Raw genomic sequence first — 22,752 nt, forward strand, 5'->3', positions numbered from 1 at the left:
GATGACCGTGGGCGTGTAGGACATAGATGGCATCATGAGACTGCCTCCCCTGAAGCTGTCAGTGGGAATCCTAACTTAACTCCACCACAGACAGGTCCATAGGCTGTTCTATGACTGAGCCATCCCTAGACAGCCATGGACAACAACGAGGAGGAGAAACCAGCAGACATGAATACTGTGGCCCAGCAAGAAAGGTAACGGTCATGTTCTGAAGATGATGGGAAGGGTCAGACCAGGCAAAGCTGGTTTCTGCTGGAGACCTCACGGGCACGTTCCGTTTGCAGGGCCTTGCACAAGCAGCGTCCTCAGCAGATGATTCCTGTTAAATCCCTCCTTGGCAAAGTGTCTGCTCTGACATTACAGTGACTCAAGGCTGGGCCTAGTGCCCCTACCCAGGAACACAAACCGCTCTAGGGATCTTGCTCTGGAGTTGTGAACCCGCGTGGTAAGGGAAGTCTTACTGGAGACAAGGGGCCAAGACCAGCCATAGCCAGTTAATCTTGCTGAACGGATTGATCTTGGGTGTGGTGCTCTGGGCCCCCAAGAAGAGACTTAAAGAAACTGCTACATGCCCCAGTCCTCCAGTTCCATGTTTTGAAGCTCCCTTCCGGTACTGTCAGTGGGCACAGCAGCTGATGGGGCAAGAAGCCACAGGTGAGCACATGAAGCTATGTGAGCCTTCCTTCTGCAAACCAAGTGAGAGACGAACCAAGGGGCCAGGCCGGCAAGACAAGCTCATCACCTCTGCCACTTTGAGAGTTCAGCCTAGTCTACTTAAAGAGTGTAAGCCCGTCCTGAGCAACTTAGTTTCAAAATATGAGGTAAAATGAAGCCAGAGATGAATGTCATTTAGTGCTGCAGACCATTTGCCTAGCTTGTGAAGCCTAGGGCTCAAGTCCTGGTACTATTTAAAAAAAAAAAAAAAGGAGGAAGAAGGAGGAAGAAGAGGGGGAGGAGGGAGGAGAGGGAGGAGGGAAGGAAGAGAAGGAGGAGGAAGAAGTAGTAGTAGTAGTATATAAGTTCAAGTGTTATCTGGAGGTGATAATACAGGATTTTAAAAAATATAAACAAGTTCTAAAAATATTGCATTCTTTAAGACATGGCTCAATGGTTAAGAACACGGACTTCTCTTCTAGAGGACCTGGGTTCAAATCCCAGCACCCACATGGCAGCTCACAACTGTACCTTGAAATCTAACACTCTCACACAGACATACATGCAGACAAAACAACAATGCACATATAATAAAAATAAATTCTAAAAAAGAAAAAATGTTGCCCCCTTTGATACTATATTTTAGAAACCTACATAAGTTGTTAGAATTACTAAAGCCAAACTCTGCAATACTGGCAAAGCATCCCATGTTGTAGGGCACATTGGCCGTGCCACCAGGTGGACATGGACTGCTGAGGTGGAGCATGCTCTAACCCCAGGAATCTGAGGTTGAGATGGCAGGAGTAGAGCTGGCCCTCCATGCCCCCATGCCTGCTTTGGAACACTTAACCATGACCCTCAACGAGGTGGTCATGTAGCACAGCCCCTAGAATTCTTCCCCGTGCAAATAGAGGCGTCACCAGCACCATAGCCTTAGCCAAAAGCATGTACCCCCAAATCACATCCCCACTTCCCAAGGTTCATATAGTCCCTACCCACATGGAATAAAACACACAAGTTATTTCACCAAGAATGGTCTCAGAGTCGTTGTTTTTACTGAGTTGTAACACTTAGGGGAAGACTCAGCAGGGACCATGAACCCCATCTGCCTGGCCAGGCTCCCTTTGGCTGCAGAGACTTACATCACACTGTAGACGCCATAGGAATCCAGACCCTACCCCTGCGCCTCACCAGAACCTCTTTAGTCCTCGTTAAGAGGTGTGACACTCCCAGCATTCCCCGCTGGGCCGGAGCCTACGCACCATATCTGTCCCAAACTCCACTCCATCCTCCTTGGTCTGGCATATGGCGACATCTGACACCCCCGAGGGAAGGGGTGGGCTGGGGTCTAGGGACACCACCCGTTCCAGACTTTGCCCTGCTTTCTCTGAGCTGGTGTCCCCGAGGTGCCTGGACACCCCAAAAGGAGAGGCAGAACGACGCCAGGTGTGAGTGAGAGTCACTGTACCAGCCACTAGGCAAGATGGAGTGTCCTGCTCACGGGAACAGTAGAATGTACAGGAGGAAGACAAAGACTTTCTAGAACAGTCATTATTTCCATGTACACAGAATACTGACAGTATTGCTATAGTTTTTACGTGGAAAAAAATCCTAAACTACACGTGGAGCTACAACCAGTCAAGAACAAGAACAGACTTGTAGAAGCAAGAGTTAGAGAATGGGACAGGCCTGCCCTGTGAGTTATAAAGAAAACAGAAGCTCCAATTATTAAATAACGATTGGCATCAGTGCATACAGCAGAATAGAGGGTCAAGAAACAGCAAGGGATCTAGAAGCTTAGGCACACTGAGAGAGGGTTCAATGGGTGTGTGGGGATCAAAGCTGAAGAGGCTTCCCCAGTGAATAAAGTCAGATCCTCCCGTGTGCTGGCACATTATCGCTCCTCAAATGGAAAAGGCCAAAAGGAAAATTATAGACAAAACAGGGATGCAGATAACTCATGGCACAATCCCTAGTGTGTGCCCCCCCCATTCTTTTTATCTTATACAGGAATCACACCTTTATTTACTGCGTATCATGACATCAAAAGGCTTATTTATACGCGGTGGATTTTGTTTTAGAATGCATGCTTGTAGAACTATTGTGTGATACACAAGAAACTTCTGTGGGAACAAGAACTGGAAAACAGCCAAAATAGATTGCTATGCTCAGTAAAAAGTGACGTCGAGTAAAAGAGTATGGAGCAAGTGTGACGTCACCCACAGAGCTGCCCTTTCCTCACCACATACGCTGCAAACTAGAAATGACCTCCCTTTACAGGTCCAAGGGCCAGTCAACACAAACGTCCTGGCTGGTTTTGTGAGTCAGCTTGACACAAGCTAGAGTCATCGGAGAGGAAGGAGCCTCAGATGAAGAAATGCCTACATGAGATCCAGCTGTAAGGCCGTTAAGTCTCTCAATTAGCAATCAATGGGGGTGATGCCATCCCCAGACTGGGTTCTATAAGGAAGCAGGCTGACGTGACCTACAGATACCCAACCCCTGCAAGCCAGCAATTTCCATTCGTTCTTCCAGCCCTCTGGCCCTCTCCTGTCTCTCCCCACACCTGATCCTGAACCTCTCCGCCCTCCCCCCACTTTCTCATCTAGTTTCCTCCCTCTCTCTGCCTCCTATGACTATCTTATTCTCCCTTCTAAGTGAGATTCAAGCTTCCCCACTTGGGCCTTTCATCTTGTTCGGCTTCTTTGGGTCTGTGGAGCATAGCATGGGTTTCCTGTATTTTACGGCTCGTATCCACTTATGAATGAGCACACACCATGCATGTCCTTTTGGGTCAGGGATACCTCACTCAGGATGACATTTTCTAGTTCTATCCATTTGCCTGCAAAGTATCCTTCTTCTAATAGCTGAATGGTACTCTGTTGTGTAACAAACCACAATTTTTGTATCCATTCTTGGTCGAGGGATATCTGGGTTCTTTCCAGTTTCTGGCTATTGTAAATAAAGCTACTGTCAACATGGTAGAGTGCATGTCCTTGTGGTAATGGTGAAACATCTTTTGGGTATAAAACCCAGGAGTGTTTTTATCTGGGTCTCAAGGTAGAACGATTCCCAGTTTTCTGAGAAGCTGCCAAATTGATTTCCAAGCAGCCGTACACGTTTGCGCTCGACCAGACATGGAGGAGTGTTCCTCCTGCGCCATATCCTTCCCTGCAGGAGATGTCAGTTGAGCTTTCACCTTAGCCATTCTGATGGGTGGGGGATGGCATCTCAGGGTTGTTTTCATTTGCATTTCCCCATGGCTGAGAACACTATAAACATTTCTTTAAGTGCTTCTTGACCATTCAAGGTTCCTCTGTTGAGAATTCTGTTACCTCTGATTTCCATTTTAAAGTTGGGCTATTTGGTTTGTTGGCGCCTAACTTCTTAAGTTCTTTATATATTTTGGATATAGGAATCTGGGATCGGAAGGCTCCCAGGAGTCTATGGAGGTGACTTTAGCTGAGACTCATAGCAGTGGGAATATAGAACTCTAAGTGGCCACTTCCTATATCCAGACAGGACTCCTAGTGGAGGGACAAGGACACCAACCCACCCAGAAAACTTTCAACCCAAAATGTATCCTGTCTACAAGAAAGGCAGGAACAAGGATGGAGCAGAGACTGGGGCAATGGCCAACCAGTAACTGGCCCAGCCTGAGACCCATGCCATGGGCGAGCACCAGTCCCTGACACTATCCGTGATGCTGTTATGCTAGCAGACAGGAGAATCCCCTCAGAGGCTCCACCTCCACCCAGCTGTAAAAACAGAGGCAGAGACTCACAGCCAACACCGGATGGAGCTTCGGGGCTCTTACGGAAGAGTTGAGGGAAGACCTGAGGGACCTGGAGAAAACAGGAACCCACAGGAAGACCAAAAGAGTCAACTAACGTGGGCCCTTGGGGGGTTCACAGAGACTGAACCACCAACCAAACATACACGGGCTGAACCTAGACACCCACCCCCCAAATATGGAGCAGATTGGTCTTCATGTGGGTCCCCCGACAACTGGGGTGGGGACTGTCCCTAAATCTGTTGCCTACCTGTGGAACCTGCTCCCCTAACTGGGCTGCCTTGTCTGACCCTCAGTGGCCCTGCAGAGACGATGCGTCAGAGTGCAGGGGCACCCAGGGGCAGTGGGCCTCCACACTCTCAGAAGGAAAGGGGATTGGGGGAAGGGATTGTGTAAACAATGGACCAAAAGGAGGGTGTAGTGGTTGGGATGTAGAATGAATGAATGAATGAATGAATGAATGAATGAATGAGTGAGTGAGTGAAGAAAAAGAAAGAAATATAGGAAGGAAGAAAGGTTGAACAAGCCATGTGAAGCAAGTCAGTAAGCAGCAGCCCTCTATGGCCTCTGTATCAGCTCCTGCTTCCAGGATCCTGCCCTGCTTGAGTTCCTGTCCTGACTTCCCTGATGAACAGCAATGTGGAAGTGTAAATTAAATTAACCCTTTCATCCCCAACTTACTTTTTGGTCTTGGGTTTTTATCATAGCAACAGAAACCCTAACTAAGACAACAAACAACCAGTTAAGCAAAGGAAATTTAAGTTCCAAAGCATTTGGCTTAATCTTTATTTTGTTAGCTGCCACGTCTAACATAAAATGTCTCCCTGCATCCCCATTTTTTAAGAAAAGAAAATTGAGAGATGAGAGCTCACTACCCAGGTTTGCCTAGAACTCTCCATCCTGGACCTTCTCACTTCTGCTGCCTGAGTGCTGGAGTTACAGAAGTGAGCGGCTAGCACAGCCTGACCAAAACCTAAGTCTTTATGTACCAAAGGCACCAGGGAGTTAAAAAGCACGTTGTCAGCTCAGTTCCCACAGAAGGCAACAGACAGGAGTCAGGGATACAGTGAGGAGGCCCCTTTGCTCCAGGTTGTCAGTGTGGACAAGAAAATCAAGCCATCTGGAGTGGTTGCTTAGTGGGGTGACCTGGGCCTTCCTCTTGGGGTCTGAGCTCCCCAGATGAGGATATGTTCACTGCTGGGTGTAAAAGTTTAGAGACACCTTGTGAGGTACCTGTTTCCAGGCTCCCTTTACCATTTTCCCATCATATGAAAGCAAGCTTCATCCTTGTTGTTCATAGCTACGGCCCCAACCTTTCCTGTTGAACCACTGACTCCAAGAAACACACACACAAACACACACACACACACACACACACACACACATACACATTCTCAAGGCAGTGAGTACAGGTTCTTTTCAGTTAACAACAGTCTCTGAAAAGAATTGTCACCATTCCCACACCTGGTAATTTGGCTTTTAATCACCACGAGTGCAAGGCCACACAAATGTAGATAAAAGTATACAAGAGGCCCACTCCCTAGATGCGCAGAGAGAAGCACTCCTTGTACTTGCTGGCTCTCGGCTTCGGGTGCTGATGAGGCATGGCAGTGGGAGTTGTTAGTGTACAGGATGTTCTAGACCGGAAGGCGGTATCCAGATCTCAGTGGATCAGATCTCATCCCATCACCACCACTTACACTAACCTCAGTGGATTGGCTCCAGTGCCCTGAGCTCAGTGTCTTGTGTCCTAAAGGACTGTGTGTGTTATCAAGCTGATGGACAAGGCATTCGGCAAGGCTTTGGGAGGGGCACAAGCGAACTCACATGCAGGGATGGCAGACTCATCCCCTAAACTGTAAGAAAGCAACCCGAGCTCAGCCAGCCCGTGTGCATTAATTCATGCTCTCTGCTCCTGACTCGGGATGCAATACAACCAGCGGCTGCACGTTCCTGCCACCCCGGATGCTTGCTGCAGTGAGGAACTGTACTCAGACACTGAGAGCCACATGCATCTTTCCTTCCTTAAGCTGCTTTGCCATAGCAAGAAAAAAATAACTTGGTTTGAGGATTCTGGTGGCAGCTTATGAACATGTGCAGAACGGCAGATGTGTAAGGGGGAAGAAATAAGACTGAGTAAGAAAGATGAATTAATTTTATAACTGGCTTTCTCTTGGGATCTAATCCCGTCCCCTGAGATCTGCCAGATCCCTCAAGATGGCTAACTCATTTAGGAGGGTCAGGCCTCTACCTACATGCCTCTTTCTTCTTTTAGGCTCCACCAAGTCATCACCACCTGTACACTGCTACATAGGAGAACAAGATGGTAGCACGTGCACCTTTGGGAGCGACCCTGAAATCACATCAAAGCCATGGAACAGTCCTTGCACCTCTCAGAGTCCGATCAAGGCTCATCTTTAGCTGCCCAGCAGATATAAGAGGTACTCCTAGACACTAACAAAAGAAACTGGTATGGGCTTTTAAAGAGAACCGAGTCAGTTCAAACCACACAGGCCACTGTCTGGATGGTGTGCAAGATTTGGCTGTACCATATTTAAATTCACTATAAGTAAGGGGGCCTCCAACATCGATGCTGTAATTTCTAATGAGCATGCTGGAAACAAAATACAATTTCACGGACAGAGAGTTCTGATGTTACCTCCCACAGCCAAGGAATAGCCTGGCACTTCCTCTCCCCTCTACTTCCTTGAAGAAAAGCTGCTGGTTCTTCTGAGGCCCTGATAGGGACTTGGCACTCTGAGTCCCTGTGCTGCCAGCTGATCACCTAGGACCAGCAGCTCTGACCAGTGCTATGGGGAGAAGCATCCTCAGCTGCCACTCTCTCATGCTTACTGCACTACAGACGTACAGTAATCCAATCTCAACTGGACGGCACCCCAGCACTATTAGGGAGTAGCCAGTTCCCCTCTGCTGGTCACACATGACCTGCAACTTCAGTCTCTACCATGATACTCTGCCCTTTCTTGGGGAATTCCTTTCTTATGGGATGTTCTTTTAAAAGCACACAATTCACAGAAGACGGTCACCAAAGGCCAGCAGTGCTACTGCTGGAGTATCCCAGCTGCCATGTGTGGCTGAGAGAACAGATAGTGTCACAAGGCAACAGCCGTACAGCCAGCCATTATGTGACATATTGGATCCAGTTCCGTTTTCTAAAAATAAATTGTCTCCCCTATGAGAAGCCCATGTGTGAATGCCTTATGGTCAAGGGGCCAACTTGGTATACAACTAAATTAACTTGTTTTGCAGATGCAGAGGGCACCTGATCCCATACCCATAAAAACGCACCACGCTTCTAGATACTGGTGATTAACAGAGACTCTATCACCCATGTGATGCCGCCACAGTACAAACAAGGACCATACATTTGCTCAGGACATCATGACCAGTCAGCATAGCTCTCCACTGGCCAATCCTTCCTCGCCGGGACAAGGTTAGACATTCAACAGGGATACTGATACCCAACAAATGTAAGACAAACTCACACAGATGTATGGGTTCAGCAATGGGGGGCTGAGCCCATAACCAACTGAGGTGGTCCAGATGCTGACGATGGAAGATAAACCAGAGGTTGCTTCCCTGTAACATCACAAGCTCTGATTCCTGCTGCTTAAAACTGCACGCTCCCATGAATTTACCTTCACAGACGCACAGAGAATACCCCACCTGCACACAGTTTCTCCAACAGCACCTGGCTTTCATGCCCTTGGGGTCACTCACTCGGAAGGTGACAAGCACAATGTGTATGTGGTTCCCCATAGGAGGGTGACCAGCAGCAGAGAGAGACCCATGCCCATGTCCACATCCACATGCAAGGCCTGGGACTTTGCACAGAAACTTTGTGTACTTCAGGGATGGTGGTTTCAAACAATGAGTGCTGGCGTTTGCTAACTAGCCGTGTACCTGTTAGCATATCTTACTATGTTTCGCTCTAGTTTTTTTTTTTAAAGATTTATTGTTGTGACTAATATTTTAATTTTACCTAGGTGTGTGTGCCCGTGCACACACGCAGGTGCACTCGTGAACATGCATGTATGTATATGCACACATGTGCTTGTGTAGGTCAGGGTCAATGGAGCTGGAGTTACAGATGTTATGAGGTTGTGACCTGGGTTTTCTAGAAGACCGACAAGTGCTCGTCTGCTGACTCATCCCACCTGTCCCTGCCCTAAGACTTACCAATGGCTGGGGAGGTGTCAGAGGGCCTCAACTCACATAAGAACCTTGTCACATGTTCTCCAGGCTTCCTCTACTAGGCAAGCCAGTCAGCTAAGATCATGCCATGAAATTCTGCCTTGTATTCAGGATGGTGGCTTACATTTGTAAATCCAGCACTCTGGAGACTGATTCAGGAGAAATGTCACAAATTTGGGGCCAACCTGGGCTATACAGTGAGTTGCAAAGCCAGGCTGGTTACAAAGTGAGATCTGTCTCAAATTTGACACACACACACACACACACACACACACACACACACACAGAGACACACACAGACACACACACACAGACACACGCACACACATACACACAGCACACACACACACAGACACACATATACACACAGCACACACACAGACACAGACACACACACACACACACAGACACACGCACACACATACACACAGCACACACACAGACACAGACACACACAGACACAGACACACACACACATACACACACACACACACAGACACACGCACACACATACACACAGCAAAACAAAGCAAAGTAAAATAAAAAAAAAATCACTACCAAACCAGACCTTGGCTTATGGCATTTACGATTATAATTTTTTTCCCCTGGGAGCTCAGGCCCAAACCCAGGCCCTTGCGCTTCCTAGACAAGCACTCTACCACTGAGCTAAATCCCCAACCCCTACAATTATAAATCTTATGCACTCACTGATAAGCGGATATTAACCCAAAAGCTTGGAATCCCTAAGATATAGTTCACAAACCACAGGAAGCTCAAGAAGAAGGAAAACCAAAATGTAGATGCTTCAGACCTTCTTAGAAAGGTGAAAAAAGGGGTTGGGGATTTAGCTCAGTGGTAGAGCGCTTGCCTAGGAAGCACAAGGCCCTGGGTTCGGTCGCCAGCTCCGGAAAAAAAAAAAAAAAAAAAGAAAGGTGAAAAAAACATACACTCACAGGAGGAAATACAGAGACAAAGTATGGAACGGAGACTGAAAGGCCATCGAGAGACTACCACACATGGGGATGCATCCTATATACAGACTCCAAACACTGACACTATTGTGGATGCCAAAAAGTGCTTGCTGACAGGAGCCTGATATAGCTGTCTCCCGAGAGGCTCTGGCAGAGCCTGACAAATACATAGGGAGATGCTCACAGCCAACCTGTTCTCAGCCAACTGAGAAAAGGGTCCCCATTGGAGGAGTTACAGAAAAGACTGAAGTAGCTAAAGGGGTTTGCAACAAACCAGACCCCCCAGAGCTCCCAGGGACTAAACCACCATCCCAAGAGTACACAGGAATGGACCTAGGGCTCCATCCGCACATGTAGCAGAGGATAGGACTTGTTGGGTATCAGTGGGAGGAGAGGCCCTTGGTCCTGTCAAGGCTCGATGCCCCAGTGTAAAGGAATATCAGGGCAGGGAGGTGAGAGGGAAAGAGGAGTGAGAGTGGGATAGCAGGTTTATGGAGGGAAAACCAGGAAATGGAATAACATTTAAAATGTAAATAAAATGCAATTAAAAAATATAATGTGGGATCCCGGCCCACAGATCCCTGCTCCCAAACCCCGTGGAAGAGAGAGCTCATCGCTCAGACAGGTGGGCACTCCTGAGACTGCAGGGTAGGAGAGACTGCCAGTACTGACCACTCTTGCCCATATCCCTGGCCAAAGAGGAAAATGAATAGGGCCTCTAGGAACAGGAAGATAGGGGCACTCAAGCCGCAGGAGCGTTGAGGTCCAGACTGTGACCAGATCTGAAGGGACCTGGTCAAACAGTTTCCTGCACCCAAATCCTGTGGGAGAGAGAGCTAGACCATCAGAGGGGCAGATATGCCTGGGAAGCCAGAGGAGACTACTCTCTTCCCACGTTTCTGACTCTAGAGGAAAATGCCTAATGCCATCTGGGCCCCCTGTGTACTGCTGCCCTCATGGAGTGCTGAAATGCAGCTCAAGGAGTGACTTCAGGCCTGAAAACTGAGGTAAGAACAACTTTTCTGCTCCAAGTCACCTGCCTGGTGGACTCAGGACACACGCCCAAAGGAACAGCTGAAGACCAGTAGACAGGAATGACTACAAGCCTGAAAGCTGAACACTCTGCTCCCATAACTGGCTGAAAGAAAACAGGAAAACAGGTCTATAGCACTCCTGACACAAAGGCCTATAGGACAGGCTAGCCAATGTCAGAAATAGCAGAACAAGGTAACACCAGAGACAACCTGATGACGAGAGGCAAGTGCAGGAACCCAAGCAACAGAAACCAAGACTACATGGCATCATCAGAGCCCAATTCTCCCACCAAAGCAAACACTGAATATCCAAACATGCCAGAAAAGCAAGATCTAGATTTAAAATCACAATTGATCATGATGATGGAGGACTTCAAAAAAGACATGAAGAACTCCCTTAGAGAAATGCAGGAAAACACAAATAAACAAGTAGAAGACTATAGAGAGGAAACACAAAAATCCCTGAAAGAATTCCAGGAAAACACAATCAAACAGTTGAAGGAATTAAAAATGGAAATAGAAGCAATAAAGAAAGCACAAAGGGAGACAACCCTGGATATAGAAAACTAAAGGAAGAGACAAGGAGCTGTCTACAAGCATCGCCAACAGAATACAAGAGATAGAAGAGAGAATCTCAGGAGCAGAAGATTTCATAGAAATCATCGACACAACTGTCAAAGATAATGTAAAACGTAAAAAGCTACTGGCCCAAAATATACAGGAAATCCAGGACACAATGAGAAGATCAAACCTAAGGATAATAGGTATAGAAGAGAGTGAAGACTCCCAGCTCAAAGGACCAGTAAATATCTTCAACAAAATCATAGAAGAAAACTTCCCTAACCTAAAGAAAGAGATGCCCATAAGCATACAAGAAGCCTACAGAACTCCAAATAGATTGGACCAGAAAAGAAACTCTTCCCGTTACATAATAGTCAAAACACAAAATGCACAAAACAAAGAAAGAATATTAAAAGCAGTAAGGGAAAAAGGTCAAATAACATATAAAGGCAGACCTATCAGAATTATACCAGACTTCTCACCAGAGACTATGAAAAGCCAGAACATCCTGGACAGATGTCATACAGACCCTAAGAGAACACAAATGCCAGCCCAGGTTACTGTATCCAGCAAAACTCTCAATTAACATAGATGGAGAAACCAAGATATTCCATGACAAAACCAAATTAACACAATATCTTTCTACAAATCCAGCCCTACAAAGGATAATAAATGGCAAAGCCCAGCACAAGGAGGCAAGCTACACACTAGAAAAAGCAAGAAACTAATCGTTTTGCAACAAAACAAAGAGAAGACAAGCACACAAGCATAACCTCACCTCCAAATATGAATATAACAGGAAGCAAGAATCACTATTCCTTAATATCTCTGACCATCAATGGACTCAATTCCCCAATAAAAAGACATAGATTAACAAACTGGATACGCAATGAGGACCCTGCATTCTGCTGATTACAGGAAACACAGCTCAGAGACAAAGACAGACACTACCTCAGAGTGAAAGGCTGGGGAAAAAACTTTCCAAGTAAATGGACTGAAGAACCAAGCTGGAGTAGCCATTCTAATATCAAATAAAATCGATTTTCAACCAAAAGTCATCAAAAAAGATAAGGTAGGATACTTCATATTCATCAAAGGAAAAATCCACCAAGATGAACTCTCAATCCTAAATATCTATGCTCCAAATACAAGGGCACCTACATACATAAAAGAAACCTTACTAAAGCTCAAGGCATACACTCAAACTAATAGAAGAAAAAGTGGGGAAGAATCTCGAACACATGCGCACTGGAGAAAATTTCCTGAACAAAACACCAATGGCTTATGCTCTTAAGATTAAGAATTGACAAATGGGATCTCATAAAACTACAAAGTTTCTGTAAGGCAAAGGACACTGTTGTTAGGGCAAAACGGCAACCAACAGATTGGGAAAAGATCTTTACCAATCCTACAACAGATTGGTTATATAATTGGCCTTATATCCAAAATATACAAAGAACTCAAGAAGTTAGACCGCAGGGAAACAAATAACCCTATTAAAAAATGGGGTTCAGAGCTAAACACAGAATTCACAGCTGAGGAATGCCGAATGGCTGAGAAGCACTGAAAGAAATCTTCAACATCTTTAGTCATAAGGGAAATGCAAATCAAAACAACCCTGAGATTCCACCTCACACCAGTCAGAATGGCTAAGATCAAAAATTCAGGGGACAGCAGATGCTGGCGAGGATGTGGAGAAAGAGGAAAACTCCTTCATTTTTGGAGGGATTGCAGACAGGTACAACCATTCTGGAAATCAGTCTGGAGGTTCCTCAGAAAATTGGACATTGAACTAGCTATACCTCTCTTGGGCATATACCCAAAAGATGCCCCAACATATAACAAAGACACATGTTCCACTATGTTCATAGCAGCCTTATTTACAATAGCCAAGAGCTGGAAAGAACCCAGATGCCCTTCAACAGAGGAATGGATACAGAATATGTGGTAACTCTACACAATGGAGTATTACTCAGTTATCAAAAACAATGACTTTGTGAAATTCATAGGCAAATGGGTGGAACTGGAAAATATCATCCTGAGTGAGGTAACTCAATCATAGAAAAACACACATGGTATGTACTCATTGATAAGTGGATATTAGCCCAAATGCTCGAATTACCCTAGATGCACAGAACACATGAAACTCAAGATGGATGACCAAAATTAGAGTGCTTCACTCCTTCTTTAAAAGGGGAACATGAATACCCTTGGGAGGCAAAGTGTAGAACAGAGGCAGAAGGAACACCCATTCAGAGCCTGCCCCACATGTGGCCCATACATATACAGCCACCCAATTAGACAAGATGGATGAAGCAAAGAAGTGCAGACCGACAGGAGCCGGATGTAGATCGCTCCTGAGAGACACAGCCAGAATACAGCAAATACAGAGGCGAATGCCAGCAGCAAACCACTGAACTGAGAATAGGACCCCCGTTGAAGGAATCAGAGAAAGAACTGGAAGAGCTTGAAGGGGCTCGAGAGCCCATATGTACAACAATGCCAAGCAACCAGAGCTTCCAGGGACTAAGCCACTACCTAAAGACTATACATGGACTGACCCTGGACTCTGACCTCATAGGTAGCAATGAATATCCTAGTAAGAGCACCAGTGGAAGGGGAAGCCCTGGGTCCTGCTAAGACTGAACCCCCAGTGAACTAGACTGTTGGGGGGAGGGCGGCAATGGGGGGAGGATGGGGAGGGGAACACCCATAGAGAAGGGGAGGGGAAGGGGTTAGGGCAATGTTGGCCTGGAAACTGGGAAAAGGAATAACAGTTGAAATGTAAATAAGAAAATACCCAATTTAATAGAGATGGAAAAAAATAATGTGTACATTGCGTGTTACCACTTTGAGATGTAAAGAAACTCACGCAAAAAGCTAATGCTTATTTTGCGTTGTGGGACAGATATGGGTGGATTCTTTCATTCATGTCCTCATTTAAAGTCTTACTTTTGGCTTCCAATTGCATTTTTACTGCTTTCTTTGGTTATATGGAGAAAAAAAGAGACTCGGTGTCTTTGGATTTGAAGCTTTAAGATGAATCTTTCACCTGCAGTTGCAAATGTCACCATAATTTTCCTTGAGGAAAATACCCACTAGTCTTTTGAAGCTTCACCAAAAACAACTTCAGCATTATCCTCTCCTTCTCGATCTCTCTTATGCGGAGGAGTAGAGCTTTCTGTAGTTTTCGGATGTGAAGCCTGGTCCTCTTTTCCTCTCCGGAGTTGTTCACAAGGGCCTTCCGGAGGCATACACCATCTCTAGCTTTGAAGCTTGCATTCTTTATTAAGCTACCCATTCCACCCCTCTTGTAAGTGTGGCCAAGTGGGATTGATGAGGCTCAAGGCAGGGCAGGGCAGCTGCCTATAAATGTCTCTGGAACAGAGCGGCATGGAAACAAAGCTCACGGAATCTTGGAGCTGGGTGACATCAGAGATGTACCTAACCCCAAACTCTAAGACTCAGTGCACAGAAAAAGCGTTTACTCTAGGGTGTTAACCACTGTTACTCTGGGAACAGATTACTATATGTAAATACCAGGCGAGGCTGGCTATCAAATACCTCCTACCACTTTGTGCTTCTACTGATGCCCCATGGCAAGTGCCTTAGGTGCTTACCAGGACCAGAAGGTTTATGTTTATGGGGAGAAAAAATTAGAAGGATGATTCAATAATTGTGTTTAGTTTCAAAAGTGATCCATTATTGTGGGAAAACTCTGCTAATTAAGGGCGCAGTCTACCACAACCACAGAGTCCCGAGCTTGGCACAATATGGGAGACTCCCTTTGGTTAGCAGGGCTTCTTCTCCTCTGACCTTGTCCAGGGAATTTTAAGGCCCCAAACTCACCTCTACCTGAGGATGTCAGGTAGTCTCAATTAGCTCATAGGATCAATTTCCTTTCCCTTGATAAAACCTGTTCAGCCAGTACCTGAGATTCCTGAAATGCTTCCCCATCTAATGAGGCAGTCCAGGTATCCTAAGCCCCCACCAGCCAATGACCTTTACCCATCCCAGATGTCCCTATCCTCAGTCCCCTAAAACTTTATAAGCCTTCATTCACCCTAAGTAAAGTTGATCAACTGACAAGTGGTCCCAGTGTGGTCATTCACAGGGCTTCTGAACCCCCATTTGATGTCTCTGCTCCTACTGCCCTTGTGGGCTGATTAGGCCAATCAGAGCAGGGGTGTGTGTGCATGTATATATTTATATGTAATAATTATACTACATACATTTATGTTTACATGTTATATATTTATAAGTATAAATATATTTCTATATAACATGCATATATATGTGTATATATATACATACATATATATATATATACATACATATATATATAAAACATTTCTGTTACAGAAAGCTAGAGTGAAGACAGTAGCAAGGGTATATGTACTGGGATTGGCGATACCAATACAAATCTGGTTTTTCTGAATCAGTTGAACTTATGGCTCTATCTGCCAGTCAACTATCAGCAGCAGCAAGGACGGATACACAGCTCTAAGACTAGCCCACAGCAGCCTGGGGCACTCTTAATCTCGTAGAGACCTCAAATTTGGGCAAAGCCAAATCCTTCACTACAGAGCAGAATCTTAGTATCAACTAGCGTGACCAAGTACAGTATATTAAAAGACATTGTAAACACAGATTTTAATGAACCTGCACACCTATGGGCGTTGCAATCTGGTATAAACACTCTGGAAATCAATCTGGAGGTTCCTCAGAAAATTGTATATAGTACTACCTGAGGACCCAGCTAGGTACCTGAGGACCTCTCTTGGGCATATACCCAAATGGCTCCAATATATAACAAGGACACATGCTCCACTATGTTCCTAGCAGCCTTATTTATAATAGCCAGAAGCTGGAAAGAACCCAGATGTCCTTCAACAGAGGAATGGATACAGAAAATGTGGTACATCTACACAACGGAATATTACTCAGCTATCAAAAACAATGACTTCATGAAATTCATAGGCAAATGGTTGGAACTGGAAAATATCATCCTGAGTGAGGTAACCCAGTCACAAACAACACACATGGTATGCACTCACTGATAAGTGGATATTAGCCCAAATGCTTGAATTACCCAAGATACAATCCACAGACCACATGAAGCTCAAGAAGGATGACCAAAGTGTCAGTCCTTCTTAAAAGGGGGAACAAAAAAATTCATAGGAGGAGATATGGAGGCAAAGTTTGGAGCAGAGACTGAAGGAGTGGCCATTCAGAGCCTGCCCCACCTGGGGATCCAGCCTATATATATATATATATATATATATATATATATATATATATATATATATATATATAGCCACCAAACCTAGACAATATTGATAAAGCCAAGAAGTGCATGCTGACAGGAGCCTGGTATAGCTGTCTCCTGAGAGGCTCTGCCAGAGCATGACAAACACAGAGGCTGATGCTAGCAGCCAACCATTGAACCAAGAATGGGGTCCCCATTGGAGGAGTTAGAGAAAGGTTTGAAGGAGCTGAAGGGGTTTGCAACCCCATAAGAACAAGAATACCAACTAACCAGAGCTCCCAGGGACTAAACCACTACCCAAAGAGTACACATGGAGTGACCCATGGCTCCAGCTGCATATGTAGCAGAGAATGGCAATGTTGGGCACTAATGGGAGGAGAAGCCCTTGGTAACTGCCAAGGCTGGACACCCTGCCCCCAGTGTAGGGGAATGTCAGGGTGGGAAAGGGGGTTGGTTGGGGATGGGAACGCCCTCATAGAAGGGGGAGGGGGATGGGATAGGGGGTTTATGGATGGGAAACCAGAAAAGGGAATAACATTTGAAATATAAATTTAAAAAATATCCAATAAAGAAAAAGAATAGAAAACAGATACCAAGTCTCAGAAGATATAATTCTATAATTCTAGAGATAAAAGGTAACTCCCAAATAAATTACATTATTGCATGATTAAAAAGAAAAGCATGAGTGTTAAAAGAAAGAGAGGCACTTGAGAGGAAAAGCAAGACATGCTAGAGACCATGGCTGTGGGCTTCTCAAAGAAGACACAGTAAACACAGGCTGCTCTGTTGGGCGTGACTGACATCTGAAAAGGCTGTTAAGAAGTCCCCCCACCCCACCCCACCCCACACTTTACAAAGCATTTAAAATAGTTAGAGGACTGGCAGTGGACAGTCACAAGGCTGGTTTGGATGGAAGCCTGATCTGAGTTTGTCCTCATGTGGAGGCAGAGTTACATCGTTCTGTAAAGGACGAGGAATAGGCCCAGAGAACGTGATAAAGCTGGAAGCTGTAGGAGCTGGGGCCATTGAGAAGGGGTACCCTGGACAGTAGCTAGAGCTGGAAGGTGCTAGGATATCAGGGTGGGGACGAGGGTGGGCAGGATATGGGTCATTGGTTGTAAAGAAGCTTTCTGGATGAGGTTCCCAGAAGATTGCAGTTTGTATCTGGGAAGACAGAAGGGTGTGATTAAATGTTAATTTTACTGGGCTTCTGATTGTCAGCTGACAAGAGTCTTCAACCAGGTCCTGAGCACAGGATTCCTTTTCCATCTTGTATCCCCATAATTGGCTCTGGTGCGTGCGTGCGTGCGTGCGTGTGTGCGTGCGTGTGTGTGTGTGTGTGTGTGTGTGTGTGTCTGTCTGTCTGTCTGTCTGTCTGTCTGTCTGTCTGTCTGTGTCTGTGTTTATGAAGATACATGTGTGAAAGCCAGCAGAGGGTTTCAGTTTTGAGGCACGCTCCCTCACTGGCCTGGAACTTGCCAAGTAGGCTAAGCTGGCTGGCTAACAAGTTCCAGCTGTTCTCAGGTACAATGGTGTTCTGCCATATTCTGCTGTTTTACATGAATTTTGAGGATCATATTCATGGCCTCATGGTTGCAGGGCAAGCCCACATCTTCCTAGCCTCTCTGTCTTTCTCTCCACCTTTAATTTCACGTCAGAGATTTTGATCTAGAATTTATAAGGAACCTTCAAAAACTAAACACTAAAAAAGTCAAATCATCCAATCACTGTATAAGCAAATTAACTGAATGATCAGTTCAATTTTAAAAAACCTTCAAATGTCCCCACAGTCTCAACAATGTTTAAAAGTTCAAAGTCTCTTCTGAGATCCATCCAATTGCTTAATTCTAATTCCCTATAAAATCAAAATAAAAAAGCCAATCACGTACCTCCAAAGTCACAGGATATACATGCCATCCCAAAACATCATAGAAGGGAAATCCTGGATAAAAGCACCAAAACCCACCCAGCCAAACTCCAAACTCTGCATCTCCATGGCTGCTGTCAATGCTCTTCAGATCTCCTTTCTGCCTTGTTAACTGCGGCCCACTTCCTTCTCTGAGGCTGGCTGCACTCCCTGTTAGCAGCCTTCCTCAGCAGGTATCCCACAGCTCTGGCATCTCTAGCATGAAGCGGTTTCCCGTCACAGCTAGGCTTCGCCGATCGCCTCTCAGAGGCTCACTTCATGTTGCCAAGCCTCCACTCCTTTGCCTGACCGTTTCAATCCTGGGCCATCAACTGCAACCCAGTCTGTACTTTTACCAATGGCCTTCCCTGGCCTCTCACAGTGCCCAGCCTCAGCTGGTCTCCACGACCCCTTCATGCCTTCAAAACCTATAGCACCTGGGTAATGCTTACACATTACCAGGTCCTGCTGCTGCAGGAGATACAACCTTGGCAATCTCTAGAACACAGCTTCTCCGTGCTCTCAGAAATCACCTCCCAGAAGATTTCGCCTCAGTGATGCTGGTCTCTTTTTTAATCACTGCTAATTTCTTAGCTCCAGCTGACCGGCATCATTAACTGTCTCTGTAGTCTCTTTCTGCTCTTGATTCTAAAACCAGAGCCACATGGCCCTGATTACTTACTGAGTTCTGCTGCTTACTGGAGTTGGAACGTGCCCCCCTTGTTCTATTACATTATAATCAGCTGTCTGTTTTCCAACTTCTTCACCGCCTAAGCTTGGCTGTCCTGGAACCTGCTCTGTAGGCTGACCTTGAACTCAGATCTGCAGGGCTCACTCTTTCCTGAATGCTGGGATTAAAGGTATGGACCACTAGCTGGGCTTTAGCTTTTCATGGCCACTGATCCTCAAGAGCAGGATCAAAAGTCTGTGTCTTCCAGCCTCAAGGTCTGGATCACACTTGTGCCCTCCACGTCTGGACTGTAGTTCATTTTAGATTAAAAGTCTAAATGAAAATAACACCCAAGTCCCTAGTTCCACTACAAAAGCATAAACAATAAACTTAGCAGGGTGGGGTCTTGCTTCCGGGTGACCACTCCCTTAATCTGAGAGTCTCCTAGAACAAAGGATTCAGGTCCATTCTACTTCCTGGTGCCCCTATGTTCTTTTTAATGCATTTATTAACATGTCTGCGTGCTCTGCCTTCACGTGTCCCCCTCTGTTCCTGAATCAGACGTGTTTGTATTTTTCCGTCAAAGCTTGCTCCTTTTCATCAAACACTCTTCCTAAGAGTGAATTTTAGTAACTACATAACAGAATTTATACCTGGCTGTTTTAAGGTTTCTTTTGTCAAAGCAATTAAATCTAACTATCTTCACCTTAGCCTCAAGCAGACTCTTCAGACAAAGACAAAGAGCAGCCACATTCTTCACCAAAATATCTTAAAATAGTCTCTAGGCCACATACTGAAATTCTTTTCCACTGAAACCTCTTGGGCCAGGTCTGCACAGTTCAAATCACCCCAATACCAATGTCTTTTATACTCCTATTAGGATGGCTCATTAAGCCCCGCTTAAAAGCATTCCACTGCATCCCAAATCCAAAGTCCCAAAATCCACATTCCTCCAAATGAAAATATGACAGCAATATTATAGGCCTATTACAGCAATACCCCAGACCCTGGTACCAACTTCTGTCTTAGGATTTCATTGCTGTGAAAAGATGCCATGACCATGGCAACTCTTATAAAAGACACCATGGCTTACAGGTTCAGAAGTTCAGTCCACTATCATCATGGCAGGAAGCATGGCAGTGTCCAGGCAGGCATGGCACTGGAGGAGCTGAGAGTTCTATATCTTGTTCTGAAGGCGTCTAAGAGAATACAGACTTTCAGGAAGCTAGGAAGAGGGTCTCAAAGCCCACCTCAACAGTGACACACTTCCTCCAACAAAGCCACATCTACACCAACAAGGCCACATCTAGTAGTTCTGAAAGAGTCAGAGTTGGGGTCAATCTAAGGCCAGTGGGAGAGTTCCACCACAAACCTCCAAGTACAAAGACCCTTCCCTTCCAGGGAGTAGTTAGTTCCCGGAGCAACTGCAAACCAAACTGTCAAAGAAAGCTACCTGTAACTCCCAACTAACCTCCCCTTGACTCCCAACCGTCCCCCTGGAAAGTCCGGAACGGTCCACTGATCATTAGTCAGCTTGGGGGTCACTTTGCCCCATCAATAATACCCTTCCTAGTTACCAATTGTTTGAATTCTGCCCCAATTGTTTGCAAGGTATATAATTCCCTGTCAGAGTCTGCTCGGGGTCATTACCCCTTGAAGTGGGAGGACCCCGACATGTCGGAATTAAACTCCTCTTGCTTTTGCATCGATCACTGTCTCTGTGAGTCTCATTCAAGATGTCCTGGAGGAAGTTCAACTTGGACCTCAAGTTGAACTGGGCCACGCATATTCAACCTGTCTGCAAAATATGGTCTTTAATCTAATAATGGCGTGGATATCAGGTGAATAATTAACCATTTTCTACTAGACTAAAACCTGCTGTATGAAATGGACCTTGACACTTCATGAGGCCAAGAACCAGGACTAGATAGATAGGTCATGGACCTAGGGTAAAACCTACTAATACTATTCTGTTAAGTGAACATAGCAATAAAACATCTAATGATATATCACTATATCCATAGATCAGAGCATAGCTTAACCCTCACCAGAGGCTTCTTTTTGAAGTAGATGGGCATTAATTAACATTAACAACTAGACAGCGTGCAGAGCATGAGGGATCGTGGGGCATTCAGCCCTAAATGGGATGTCTTCATCATAGCATCCTTCCCCTCAGGCTTCAGGGAATCTATGTGACGGAGGTAGAAAGATGGTAGAAGTTAGGGTAATGGATATTTCCCACACACAACAGGGCAGGTGCGCAGGTGAATTTACAGAGACGATGACCTGCAGAGACCTCTGTAAGCTGAAGTCAGCACAGAGGTGGTGTCTTAGAGTTTCCACTGCTGTGAGCAGACACCATGACCAAGGCAAGACTTATAAAGGCCAACATTTCATTGGTGCTGGCTTACAGGTTCAGAGGTTCAGTCCATTATCATCAAGGCAAGAACATGGCAGCATCCAGGCAGGCATGGTGCAGGAGGAGCTAAGAATTCTGCATCTTCGTCTGAAGGCTGCTAGGAGAACACAAACTTCCAGGCGGCTAGGATGAGGGTCTTAAAGCCAACACACACAGTGACAGACCTACTCCAACGGGGCCACGCCTACTCCAACAAGACCACACCTCCAAATAGTGACACACCCTGGATTAAGCACATACAAACCATTACAGGAGGGAAAGTAGTGGCACTAAGTTCCGCCTCTAGTCAACAAGTGTTTTTTCTCAATTGTGAGCTGCTGGAAGTGGGGATATCAGTTTTCATCAGTGGAGTGACAATGAGTTTATCAACCACGATCCAGGGCAGGCTTCATGATTAGGTATTACTGACCAACCAACATAAAATGGACTCCACATTTTTTTGTGGGTTCTGTATTTATTTTTTAAGAGAGAGAAGGAACATAAAGTTGGGTGGGCGGGAGATAGGAAAGGATCTAGGAGGAGTTGGAGGAAGGAGAAAGAATATGATCAAAATATATTGTATGAAATTCTCAAAGAATAAAAACATTAAGAAAATAAAACATATGGCCTGGAACTTTACAAAACAACAATAACATGTAAGCAATCAAGGAAATGCAAATTAATCTGCTTTGAGATTCCATTTCATTCCATTCAGACTATATTCAAGAAAACAAGATTCATGATCACAGCAGCTGTGTTACCTGCACCAGATGGGCCCATTGTGATTCCAGCATGGATGGGAGGGTGGATGTATGAGGCTAGATCCCTGCCAAGGTACTGGCAAGTAATGGGATTGGAGGCAGTCATTTTCTCCAGTAATGTAGTCACTGGTAACTTGCCCCTGTTCCAGGAGAAAAAAAAAACTTGCATGCAACCCTAATTAAACTTAGTGAACCATGAGACAGCAAAACAAAAAGAAGTCATGAAAAGCAGGAGAGTAACTTTGTCTTTGCTGCTTGGGTTCTTCTTTTGCTGGCATCTTGGAAAAAACCTCCATTCCTCTGTCCCCTGTCATTTTCTTTGTGGCATTTGAAATCAAACTTCCCATTCTGCTTAGCTCCACACCTGGACTGCACTTGTAACTGTCTCTCGGTACTGTGTGGGTTCTTCTTTCTACCCCCTTACTTCCACCCTCTCAACCCCCTAACACTACATAGGAGAGAAAAACAGATAGAAAGGGATGAGATCCCTGAATAAAGTCAAGGGTTTAGAAAGAGGCGG

The 22,752-nt window shown here is 45.5% G+C and overlaps 1 protein-coding gene and 1 long non-coding RNA gene across 3 annotated transcripts in view; both read right to left on the bottom strand.

The window, feature by feature from the left end:
• Window positions 1-22,752, bottom strand: part of LOC689316 (hypothetical protein) — a 67,804-nt gene that overhangs the window by 20,468 nt on the left and 24,584 nt on the right.
• Window positions 14,014-14,636, bottom strand: LOC139441155 (uncharacterized). The gene has a single exon (NM_001436249.1). It carries the CDS (start codon window positions 14,527-14,529, stop codon window positions 14,296-14,298), a length of 234 nt encoding a protein of 77 aa, NP_001423178.1. The 5' UTR covers window positions 14,530-14,636; the 3' UTR covers window positions 14,014-14,295.

The sequence above is a fragment of the Rattus norvegicus genome, chromosome 17 (genome assembly GCF_021556685.1).
Source record: "Rattus norvegicus strain SHRSP/BbbUtx chromosome 17, alternate assembly SHRSP_T2T, whole genome shotgun sequence".
NCBI lineage: Eukaryota > Metazoa > Chordata > Mammalia > Rodentia > Muridae > Rattus > Rattus norvegicus.